The sequence below is a fragment of the Aquarana catesbeiana genome, linkage group LG01, assembly GCF_042186555.1.
Source record: "Aquarana catesbeiana isolate 2022-GZ linkage group LG01, ASM4218655v1, whole genome shotgun sequence".
Taxonomy (NCBI): domain Eukaryota; kingdom Metazoa; phylum Chordata; class Amphibia; order Anura; family Ranidae; genus Aquarana; species Aquarana catesbeiana.
Window position 1 is genome coordinate 737,872,411 of NC_133324.1, and position 13,063 is coordinate 737,885,473.

Here is a 13,063-nt window from a genome sequence, read left to right on the forward strand (position 1 = left end):
TCTTACTCTTGGCATAAGTTATCTTAAAGCTTATGGCTCCGTTGGTCGCTGTGATTCCGCCTGTGATCTCAAATCACACTGCAATCGTGAAACGCATGTTCAGGTGCCACTGCCATTCATTTTCAATGGTGCAAAAACTGTGGAAAAACCGCACCGCATTTTAGGTGCCATTGTAAATCAATTGCACCTGAACACGTGTATTCCGATTGCAGTGCGATTTGAGATCATGGGCAAAATTGCAGCGATTCTGCACGAGATCCCAAAACGCCAAATGTGAATGGAGCCTAGGGGAGAAGCTTGGAGTTAAAAACAAAAAAACACATACTTTCATATTGAAGCATCGTTATGATTCTGCAGCTGTTCCCCCACCAGCTCTAATTCAGAGAACTTAGTAATCAAATGACCGCTGATCATTCAGTTCTCGGTCGGCTCTGAGCAGAGAAAGATGACTGTCAGTCATTGCTCTCCGCTTTGCCTTTGAGCTCACTGGAGCGCTGGGCTGGTGCTCCCAATGTCAGATAAGCAGCATTAATTTGGAACACCGGGTTTTAACAATGGCAATTCATCCTAAGGCAGGCCATAGAGAATAAAATTTTCTTTCCTTCCAACATGGGTGGAAGGAAAGAAAATTGATCGAATTCCCCCATCAACATACAGTCAGTGTTGATGGGGGAATGGCTCCCGCTGTGCTATTGTATTCTGCCAGCGGGAGGTGTGGGGAGCATTCCCGATCAGCAGAATACAATCGTTACTGCTAGCAGATACACTTGCTGGCAGTAACTGTGAATAGAAAAATCCGACAGGCTGGTTGTACCCAAGTCGATCGATAGATTGTAAGCTCTAACAAGCAGGGCCCTCTGATCCCTCCTGAATTGATTCGTATTGCAAGTGTACTGTCTGCCCCCATGTTGTAAAGCGCTGCGCAAACTGTTGGCGCTATATAAATCCTGCATAATAATAATAGATTGACTTGGGTACAATCAGCCTGCATGTACATGCTGAACTGGCCAAATTTCGGTCCAAGTATGGCCGGCTTAAGTGAAAATCTATAACAAATGCGTGGAGCAATGCAACTTTTTCAGAATGAGAGGCTTTTATATACCTTAAATGAAAGTTCATCATCATTCTCCCCACAGAAGTCATAAAGTGCCCGAGCCTTTCCAAGTTTCCCTCCCTGAGTTTGCCGTGCTGTTGGTCCTGCAAAACACAAAAAATAACACGTGTCAATTCAGTAAGCAATAATCTCCTATGTGACAGACAATCACATGTGTTTATGTTTGTAGGTGTGTTTTTTCTTCACTAAATCTTTACTGCATATCACATAGGGGTCAAAAATTCTCTTATGTGGTATCATTTCTTTGTGGCAGGTTCTTGTTAATGAGACATTTGGGGGGTATTTTTAGACACCCCAATGAAGGCATTTTGATATTTGTATAGCTCTTAAGAGCCACTTTACTGCTTGCATAAGGGCTGAGAGTTCTTGACAGAAGCAGGGTGCTATGATGTTTTAAGGAAGCTATGTAAGGGACCCTGCCTGCCCCTCCTAACTCCTAACAGCCATGGCCTGCCTGCATTTAATAGAAAAGCACATCAAAAGACATCACTGGGTCTTAGATAGGGTATGTAATGGAAAGGGAAAGTTTTTTTAGCCTGTTTATAGGGGAAAAAAAGGAGGAACCAGGAAAGGCAAAATATAAGGTTAAAAAAGCTTTAAGCCCCAAATCATTTAAAATTAGACTGCATTATTTGCAGACCTATACAAGGCCATTTAAATCTCAAGCACTACCTGAGCAGATCTGTACAAACGCAGCTGGCAGAATTCCTTCTCTGCCATTCAGTCTTCCTTTGTACCACTCCAGGTCTAGTCGTTCTATAATCAGGATCTTGTCTCCTTTCTTAAAAGAGAGGTCATCTTCTGCTTCCGCAGCAAAATCATACAGTGCTTCACACCAATCACCTGTTTGCTGAAACAAAAAACAGGGAAACAGATTAATACCAACAGAAAGGATGTCTCTTTTTGTTGCGGGTTAAAAAAACAACTATAAGGCTAGGTTCACACTTGTGCAGGTGGTTCCTCTGCAGGTCCGCACCTGTTCTCGCAACTGCAACCACCCGCACGAAAAAAGGCAGGAGATGCGTGGGGGTACCAATAATCCTAATGGCACCAACACACGCTGGAAAACGCTGAGAGTTTTCCCTGCACTGGGAATCACACTGCACTGGCAGTTTCTGTGCGGGCCGCATTCTCAGGAAGCACAGCAGCCCATTCAAAAACATGACCCGCAGAGCCGCACGAGTGTGAACCTAGCCTAAGAAAGTGCCTTCAATGAGCAGATCTGTAACAACAATATATGAGTTGATAAGAAATGTCAACAATATGATGTACCATCTTGTGTAACAAATGTGAGAAACAATGGAATAACTAAATTGCATGTGACCACTCGATAGTAAAGGTGCAGCAGTCTTCTTTGCTAGAACGTGGGTTAATGACCATCATTTGCCTAACTGATGGCAGTCTCATGAATAGGTTACTATTTTATATGTAAGCAGCTATAAAAACGTGAAGCAGCTGATTTTATTAGTTTGCTGTATCTGCTCAGGTATAGCTTGAATGCATTTATATGTGTAGGCAATGGTTCCCCTAAAAAGCTATAAAGGATTTGTCATAGGGTTTATATTTCGGATTAAATCTTTTAAGTGATGCTAAACAATATCCATATTTCCCAAAATTAATCTATATACCTCCACTACTTATTGGTCCTGTAAACTATTTTTATTAAATTGTTTTGTGCTGTGTTTTTTCTTGTAATGTCCTCTGTGAGCTCCTGAACCACTCCTTTCCCCCTTAACTTCCATTTGTTAAAATGAGGCATGCATGTTAGTTGGGGTCATGCATTCTGCTACATTCCTACATAAAGTGGGACCATGAAGAACAATTGTAGCCACCTTCTAACAAAAAGTCATTTCACAGCCGCAAAAATTTTTTTTCCTATATAGAAGCCACTTTAGAAATAGAAGGCACTTTTCCGAAGGGCTTGCTCACACTTAACTCTTTACGCACAGCGGTAATGTGCATTAATAGGTGCGTCTGACTTGCGCTTAACGAGCGTTAAAAAAAAAAAAGATCGTTAAAAACCACTCCCTCAAAATGCCCCTATGTGCAATTTCGGTGTGTTTGACGTGCGTTAAAACTGCACCACAAATGCCTATTATTGTAAGGTTATTAATGCGCCGGAAGCACATGCCTGCACGTTTGTGGCGCGTTACTATAGACCTCAATGAAAGGAGTTGAAATGCTTTTGCTCCTTCAAACTCAACATGAAGCTTCAATTTTGAAGCGACGAGAAGCTAACGCTTCATGTTTTGACCATAAATCCCAATTTATTGATAAATTCTGACTTGCACTCCTTTCTCCATTGTAAGAGGAAGGGGCGGACTCTCTGATGTAAACAATTCAGGTGTTTAGATTTTTTACCGCTGTGATTGGTCATCACAATAATCACAAATTACAGAGCTGCTTGGATGAGCTCTGTACACCAAGCTGTCATATGAAGACTCAGATAACAGACATTTATGGGTGCACTGGCCAGCTGAGGGCGATTTCTGAAATGCCCTATATAAACAGCACTGCAGAAATACACATTCATCACTCCACTACTCCTAAAGTAGTTATAAAAGCTATTTTTTTTCCTTAAAATAATTTTAAGGATTTGATTGACGGCAGCAGGAGCCAATGGCTCTCATTGCTGCCCCTGTTTCCCGTGAGAGCAGGGAGAGAGAAGAGCACTGCTGCAGACAGGCGCAGTGCTGGATCGAGAAAGGACTTGGGTAAGTGTTTATGGTGGGGGAGAGAGAGAGAGAGAGAGAGACTGAGACTTAATGCAGAAAATACATTATGTAAAAAATATGTCTTGACTTTAGAACCACTTTAAACATACAGCGGTGGTAGAGTGAAGATATGGCACAACATACAGTATTTGACTTAACATAACAATGTACAACCCTGAATTTCATTGTATGACTCTTTGGATCTGTATGATAACACTACAATATTACCTATCTTAGAGATCACTATTACCTATCCTAGTTGACAATCTAGGTTTTAAGGGAAACACAAACACATACCTGTGATGATAATCCAGGCAATTTAATCTTATGTGAATCGCGAACATCTAGAAGATCAAATGAGAAAGAGCAAGATAAGTCAAGCAGTCACCGATTTAAAACAAAGGCTACAACTAGGGGGTCAAGACAGTTTATATAGTATATAATAAAAACAAAAGTATGGATTCCATGGAAATTAATCAATAATCATCCTTTATTGCTTTACATTAAACTGATGAATGATGACATCTAGCTGCTAAGTGTTAATAAGCTTGGATGGAAAAAGAAGAAAAATAATTGCGCTACAGAAAATCTAAATGTGATGAAAAAGCAGCGATATCTAAAATGTGACACAAACACAAAACGTAAGCAAGAGAAAAAATGGGATGATTCGCGCTATGTGAAAGAGTGAATGTGTGGCTAAATAGTCACATCAAAACCACTAAATGCAACCTGTGTAAGGGAATATATAAACCATATGTGCAATAATATGTCACAATCAGTGCAAAAAGATAAATAAATAAATAAATAAAAATGAAGTCCAAACAGAATGAATCTGTTAGAAAATCGTTGTGAATGATTAAAAGTGATCCATAAAAAGAACCCAAAAATAGTGAAATAGCAATCACGGGTTTTTCAACCGCATGGAGCCTCAGATGTATGGAACCAATCAGTGCAAACAAATCACAATCAGTGCAAGCAAATGTAAAAATGAAGTCCAAACAAAATGAATCTATTAGAAAATCATTGTGAATAATTAAAAATAGTCCATAAGGAGAACCCAAAAATAGTGAGATAGCAATCACGGGTTTTTCAACCGCATGTGGGCTCAGCTGTATAGAACCACCACCGACAGTAAGAGCCTGGCCGCTTACCAGAACTCCATGACCCCCCGTTACAGAGGGTCTAGAAGGGCTTTTGTGATCCTAGTGGTCCGAACTTTCCAGGAGCGAGGATGGAAATGGAAACTGGAAGGGACATCAGGTGTTGGAATGGAGATGGGTGGGTCCACAAGAAGGGGGCTCAGCCCTCAGCAAAGCAATGTCAACATGGAAGAAAAGAAGAGGAGGGCTCCCATAGTGTAAAATCCGATAGCAATTTATTTTAAAAAAAAGTATAAACACTCACATGTAAAATACGACAATCAGCATCATCAGATGGAAGAACAAACTGTGGCACCGGCCGGATGACCACAGATAGCTCGTCCTGTTAGATGTACAGCGACAGTGGGAGGTGGCGCGATGATACCGCTCAGCCCTATGCTGCGTTTCGCAAAAAAAAATGCGTCTTCCAGGGGCACGAGCTGCTCATCGCATCACCTCCCTTAAATAACAACAAATGACAAAAAATGAGCCTCACCTTGGAATCCCCCACGCCGGACTTCCGCATTAGCCTCGAGCGCATGTATTGCTAGTGCGCACGCGCGAACTGGGTCTACACTCCCGTATGAGCCCATAGCGCACCTAGCCTCAGGGCTGGAATCTCCCACGCCGGACTTCCGCATTAGCCTCGAGCGCACTTCTTGCTAGTGCGCATGCGCGAACAGAATCTACATTTCCCTATGAGCCTGTGACGTTCCTGGTCCCAGTGCTACCGCGCCTGTGCGACCTCGGACTGGATAGACGTCAGTCAATCTCACTTCAAGAGAGGGGATCCACCCACTCGGGGGGGGGGGGTTTGTCAAGTTCTTGTGCGCATGCGCACCCCCTAGTGTCGATTTGCATATGTTATAGACAAATGGGCAGCCTTACATGTAGCGCGGGTAAAAATTAGGTGAGAGGAGGAAAAAAAAACATAAAAAGTATGAAGGATATGATAAATAGAGATGCCAACTGATATGATCAGTATAGGGCATCTTAAGCCAAAACATCAGGTTACTGTGCGGTCAAATCACTCCCAGATAGATCATTCCCAGCAATCACTGATATTGGCATTTGATTTAACTAAAAATGTGAATATGCAAAAAATTAAGTGTATCGAGGTTGTATGAACACACTTGTTTGATATTAATAGCAAATGTTTAACAGGTTCAGGCGTGAATGATGACACGCACAAGCAAAAACCAAGAAATGTGTCACAAGGGGACATGTACAAAGTACAGGAAACGACCCCTAGTGGTCAAAATAAAAATGTACGCCCTCAAAGCCAGTCTCCTATTAATGGACAGTCAGATGGCTGTGTGGGTATAAAAAATGCATAACAATAAGAGTGAATCATAATAAAACAAACTGTAAGAAAGCGCCTGTGCCACATACATATTGTCAAAAGCAACCATATCAAAAATTGGTCACCCGTGGCAACCCACAGCACTAATAAGTAGTATAGGTTTGCATTGGGGGATGCATATCTCAAAAGATCGCATAACAACAAATTGGATATGTCAAATAAACGGACACCCCAGCTATAAATTTAATTATTAAAAATAAAATTAAATATATGGGGCCTGAATGGTGTAGGAAAAATTTTTTTAAAATATAAACTCAATAGATGCTACAATGATAAATTACACGCTAATCGCAGGGCATATCCGGTGGTCCGGACGTGGGGATCCAGATCAAAAGTAACCCCCAAAAAAATTTTTATATGCAAAGAGAGGGAGAAAGACATATTTCAATACATCTCGTAATTCAGGCATTATTAATGAAAGCATTAATGTCAGTATCTACATTCATTCCATATGGTACATAACTTTTAACCTTATATATCCAGGACATCTCTGACTTAGAAATCTCCCTAATAAGTGAGCTGCCCCGCCAATGGGGTTTATATTTGTCTATGCCCACAAATAGAGTCTTGGAGGGGTCCCTAGCATGGAATTGGTCGTAGTGCCTGGAAACGGGGTGTTTATCATATCCTCTTCTAATGTTCCCTATGTGCTCGTTTAAACGAACCCTTAGGGCCCTTTTGGTCCTCCCTATATATTGGAGACCACACGGGCATTGTAATAGATAAACCACCCCTTCAGAACTACAGGTGATGAATGTTTTTTTTGCGAAACGCAGCGTAGGGCTGAGCGGTATCATCGCGCCACCTCCCACTGTCGCTGTACATCTAACAGGACGAGCTATCTGTGGTCATCCGGCCGGTGCCACAGTTTGTTCTTCCATCTGATGATGCTGATTGTCGTATTTTACATGTGAGTGTTTATACTTTTTTTAAAAATAAATTGCTATCGGATTTTACACTATGGAAGCCCTCCTCTTCTTTTCTTCCATGTTGACATTGCTTTGCTGAGGGCTGAGCCCCCTTCTTGTGGACCCACCCATCTCCATTCCAACACCTGATGTCCCTTCCAGTTTCCATTTCCATCCTCGCTCCTGGAAAGTTCGGACCACTAGGATCACAAAAGCCCTTCTAGACCCTCTGTAACGGGGGGTCATGGAGTTCTGGTAAGCGGCCAGGCTCTTACTGTCGGTGGTGGTTCTATACAGCTGAGCCCACATGCGGTTGAAAAACCTGTGATTGCTATCTCACTATTTTTGGGTTCTCCTTATGGACTATTTTTAATTATTCACAATGATTTTCTAATAGATTCATTTTGTTTGGACTTCATTTTTACATTTGCTTGCACTGATTGTGATTTGTTTGCACTGATTGGTTCCATACATCTGAGGCTCCATGCGGTTGAAAAACCCGTGATTGCTATTTCACTATTTTTGGGTTCTTTTTATGGATCACTTTTAATCATTCACAACGATTTTCTAACAGATTCATTCTGTTTGGACTTCATTTTTATTTATTTATTTATCTTTTTGCACTGATTGTAACATATTATTGCACATATGGTTTATATATTCCCTTACACAGGTTGCATTTAGTGGTTTTGATGTGACTATTTAGCCACACATTCACTCTTTCACATAGCGCGAATCATCCCATTTTTTCTCTTAATAAGCTTGGATCATTAGGATTGCTTTCTCACTGCCTTTATTACATTAGAAGGGTAATACATTTGTGGAGAAGTCATGCAAGCATTCTTACTCCAAAGAGCCACAGCAAGCCATTTATTCCTCTTAAAAAAATAACCATGCACAATACAGTACATAATTACCGGATGTCTTGGATGGTAAGTCTTCTAGAATTTCAACAAAGTTGATTGGAAAGATCCCTATGTGTCCTCGCAGCTCCCCTTTAGCCCATTCATCATTAATGTATTCTTTGAGGAAAATTGTATCGCCTTCACTGAAGCTCAATTCATCTTTCTGATCACCTATGAATTCAAATCGTGCCACACACCGTGGGCCCCTGGAATAACCCACACATAACACATATTGGTGATGAGAAGTAATCACTCTTTCTGGGTTAAACGAGGACACTTTTTGTTAGAACATTGACTCCTGAAAAGTTTACAAAATAGATAATGGCAAAAACAGCTTACTTACTTTACAATAGATGCTGAGGAGTGTCTCTTGGGATTTAACTTTTCTGGAACATCAACCTTGGGAATAAGATGGAGGCACAGTATGTATGTCAATGTTACTTTCCATACACTGCAGCCAGCAGAGGGCAGTGCATTACATAAGAACACTGGGTGAAAAGCTACAGCTATAATTCTTAGTGCTGCTTATTTTACACTTCTTCATCAGGTCATTATGACTAAAAACCTGTACTTTTATTACACGATAAACCTATCTTATGTTTACAATACATTATGAGGTTCTTGCTAATTATCTAATACCATGTTTGCACCAGGGAGTAAAAAACTTCAATACTGCGGTGATTGGACTCCAGCTGGAAGAAGGTACTACTGGGAATTTCTACTGAAATTCTAGTTATCTGGAAGTCTTGCTGATCTTTTAGCTTCAATATTTTCTAAATCATTGATCTTGAAAAAGTATGCAGATCAGGAAAGGACTTCACGTGCTGCATACTCTTTCTGGGTCAGTGACTCAAAGGGGTTGATTCACTAAAGGCTCCAGAGCTCAGTAAATGAGGTAAGGCTTCACTTTGCAAAGAGTATCCAATCCCGTGCAAGGAAAATTAAAAAATTGCAAGTTAGACTTACCGGTAACTTGTTTTCCAATAGGCTTTCAGGACAGCACCTGAGAGATCATGGCTCCTCCTCCCACAGGAAACACCTCATCAATTAGGTCTTTAAATTGGAATCCTCCACGTTGCCTCATCAGTTGTTTGTAGAGAACTCCAGCCCCAGCTGCAACACATAAGTGACAGTTATATCATAGTATTACAGCATTAGCATAAACAAAGGGCGGGTTACTGCTGTCCTGAAAGCCTATTGGAAAACAAGTTACCAGTAAGTCTAACTTGCAATTTTCCAAATCGTCTTTCAGGACAGCACCCGAGAGGATAATCGAGACTTACTCCATTTAGGGTGGGACAACAGCCTGTAAGACTTTCCTTCCAAAAGCCTGGTCCCCAGCCGTCATGAGATCTAACCTATAATGACGGGCAAAGGTTGTCAGACTTGTCCAAGTAGCTGCCTTACAGATTTGTTCGGGGGTGGCACCAGCTTTTTCTGCCCAACTCACCGCGGAAGCTCTTGTAGAATGAGCCCGGACATTTAATGGACTCTCCAGACCTGTAAGGGAATAGGCTTCTGAGATAGCCATTCTTAACCATCTGGCAATGGTTGCTCTAGAAGCTTGTCTTCCTTTTTTATTACCGGAAAATAAAACAAACAGAGCATCTGAACATCTAAAGTCTTTAGTGTTTTCCAAGTAACTCAAGACTGCTCTTTTAACATCCAGGGTATGGAATTCTTCTTCCTTCTTACCCGATGGATTAGAACAAAAGGTAGGAAGTATTATTTCCTGAGTTCGATTCTGAATCGAAGCGACCTTCGGCAAAAAATTAGGATCCGTCTTCAGAACAATTCGGTCTGAAAAAATGAAAAAGAAAGGCTCCCTGATTGATAAGGCTTGCAGCTCACTGACTCTTCGAGCTGTTGTAACAGCCACTAAAAACACTGTTTTCAAAGTAATAAATTTCAGGGAGGCTAAATTAATGGGTTCAAAAGGTTCCTTGGTCAGGGCCTGTAGAACAACCGATAAGTGCCATGCTGGACAGCTTTTGATTACCACTGGTCTAGACCTGGTAAGAGCTTTGAAGAATCTTATTACTAGGGGTTCTGATGAAATTGATTTTTCCAGGAATACCCCCAGCGCAGCAACCTGAACTTTGAGGGTGCTGACCGCTAAGCCCTTGTCCGCCCCTTCTTGCAGAAACTCAAGCACAGAAGAAATTTGTTTTGGAGATCTGTCAGATGCTGTGCACCAGGAGTTGAAGATTTTCCAGACTTTGGAATAGATTGCTCTTGTAACCTTCTTTCTACTAGACAGAAGGGTAGCTACCAACCTATCCGAGAAACCTTTCCTCTTCAAGAGCTGCTCCTCAGTAGCCAGGCCGTGAGCTTTAGTTTTGCTACTTCCTGGTGAAATAGAGGACCTTGTAACAGAAGGTCTTTTCTTAACGGAAGGTGCCAGTAAGGTTCTTGTTGCATCTGGAGAAGGGATGAAAACCAAGGCCTTTTTGGCCAGAAAGGAGTGATGAGAATCACTGTTGTCCCCTCCTTCCTGATTTTCGCTATGACCCGAGGGATAAGCTGAAACGGGGGGAATGCGTAACAGAGGTGAAACTTCCAATCTTGCGCCAGAGCATCCACTCCCAGTGATGTCTCGTTCCTGTCCAGGGAGAAGAAGCGAGACATTTGCGAGTTTTCCTGGGTGGCAAAGAGATCCACTCTTGGGCGCCCCCATTTCTGCACTATTAACTGGAAGACTTCTGGATTCAATTGCCACTCTGCTTCTACAATCTGGTTCCTGCTTAGGAAATCCGCCACTCTGTTTAGGGTCCCTTTTAAATGGACCGTGGATAAGGATAGAGTATGGAGCTCTGCCCAACTCAGAATGCCTTTTGCCAAACTCTGCAGAACCTTGCTTCTGGTTCCCCCTTGTCTGTTTATGTAAGCCACCGCCGTGGCGTTGTCTGACAGGATCTGAGTATGTTGCCCCTGGACTTCTTTCGCAAAGGTCAGTAAGGCCATTTCTATAGCTTTTAGTTCCCTCCAATTTGAGGACCTCAGGGCATCTCTTGTGTCCCACGAGCCCTGGGCCCACCGGCCGCTCATATGAGCCCCCCAACCCCAGGAACTGGCATCTGTTGTCAACCTCACCTGAGTTGGGAAGGACCATAACAGCCCCTCTGAGTACCTTGTCTGGTTCTTCCACCACCACAGACTTCTTTTTACTGAAGTAGGGATCTTCACTAATGAATCTAGTGAATCCTGCTGGTGATTCCAGGTTTTTAACAGGAAACTTTGCAGAGGTCTGAAATGGAGCTTTGCCCACTGGATGGCCGGAATGGAAGAGGTCAGGGTTCCCAATGCTGACATAACCTTCCTGATGGACAGAACTTGATTGGACTGTAGCAATGACACTACTTGAATCAACTTTTTCTGTTTTTCCTCTGGAAGAAAAATTTTTTGTTCTAAAGAGTTGATACGGAAACCCAGGAATAACACTTCCTGTGAGGGAATCAGATTTGATTTTTGAAGGTTTAAAATCCACCCCATGGATTCTAGATGAACACGGGCTCTGAGCAAGTTTTCTTGAAGACCTTCTCTGGTCTGGGCAAAAAACAGCAGGTCGTCCAGATAAGGAATAACTGAGATCCCCTCTAGACGCAGAGGCGCCAGAGCTTCGGCCATTATTTTCGTGAAGACCCTTGGGGATGATGACAGACCAAACGGGAGTGCTCTGAATTGCAGATGTACCACCTTCTTCCCTTCTTTCAGTGCTAACCTCAGGTATTTCTGCGATCTGGCGGCAATAGGAATGTGGAGGTAGGCATCTTGTAAATCTATTGATGCCATATAGCACCCTTGGTACAGGAGGTTTCTTACTGAAAATATTGAATCCATCCGAAACCTTCTGTATTCTACCGATTTGTTCAGCATTTTGAGATTCAGGATAAGACGGAACTTTCCTGAAGGTTTCTGAACCAGAAAGACATGTGAGTAGAACCCCTGGAAGAACTCCCCCGCTGGGACCGGAACAATGACTCTCTGATTTTTCAGTTCCTGAATTAAGGACTTCATGGCGAGAGCCTTGACTGCGTCCCTTGGGACGTTTGTCACCAGGAATCTTCTTGGAGGTTCTTCCGTGAATTCTATCACATACCCCTGGGAGAGCATCTTTACAACGAATTGATTTGAGGAAAAGGCTCTCCACTGAGGAAGAAACTCCTGTAGTCTTCCCCCGACCTTGACAGAGTCATTGTGGTTTTGCGGAGGCCGCAGGAGGATTGAAGAGCACTCCACCCCTACCTTTGGGCTTCTGAGAAGACCATGACTTCCTCTTGCCCTGCATTTTCCCTTCCTGCTGACCTTTTTGGGGCCGAAAGAAACGCTTACGGGTTTGCACCTGTTTCTTCCTAACTGGAAACGACTTTTTCTTATCTGCCGTTCGGTCAAGAATGGACTCCAGCTCTGAACCAAATAGCAGATCACCCGCAAACGGAATACCACACAATCTATTTTTAGATGCAGCATCTCCTGGCCACGTCTTCAGCCATAAGGCCCTTCTGGCAGAATTTGTCAAAGCTGCTGACCTTGCTGACATGCGGATAGATTCCGCAGACGCATCTGCAATATATGATATTGCTGCCGACAGGGTTGAAAAAGAGTCTAGAATCTCCTGTTTTGAGGAATCTGCTATGACATGGGCTTTCAACTGGTTAACCCAGTGATCTAAGTTCCTTGCAACACAGGTTGTTGCCATTGCTGGTTTCAGATTGTGCATTACAGATTGCCAGGTTCTTTTAAGAAGCAGGTCCATCCTTTTGTCCATGGGCTCCTTCAGAGTGCCCATATCCTCAAAGGCTAGGTCCGTAGACTTAGAGACCTGGGAAAAGGCAGAGTCCAATTTTGGAACCTTATTCCATATAGAATCTGGATCTTCTTCAAATGGAAATCTTTTCTTGTGAGCCCGGGAAAAGAAAG

General features: G+C 42.5%; 1 protein-coding gene across 1 annotated transcript in view; it reads right to left on the bottom strand.

Annotated features, from left to right (window-relative positions):
• The window catches only part of SH3D19 (SH3 domain containing 19), a 200,275-nt gene that overhangs the window by 13,276 nt on the left and 173,936 nt on the right, over positions 1–13,063 (bottom strand). Inside the window, exons 16-20 of the mRNA XM_073604961.1 lie at positions 8,487–8,542; positions 8,156–8,349; positions 4,126–4,172; positions 1,787–1,964; positions 1,103–1,197 (exon numbers count right to left, since the gene is read on the bottom strand). Of these exons, the coding sequence (XP_073461062.1) occupies positions 1,103–1,197; positions 1,787–1,964; positions 4,126–4,172; positions 8,156–8,349; positions 8,487–8,542 (570 nt within the window). The remainder of the gene's footprint in view (positions 1–1,102; positions 1,198–1,786; positions 1,965–4,125; positions 4,173–8,155; positions 8,350–8,486; positions 8,543–13,063) is intronic.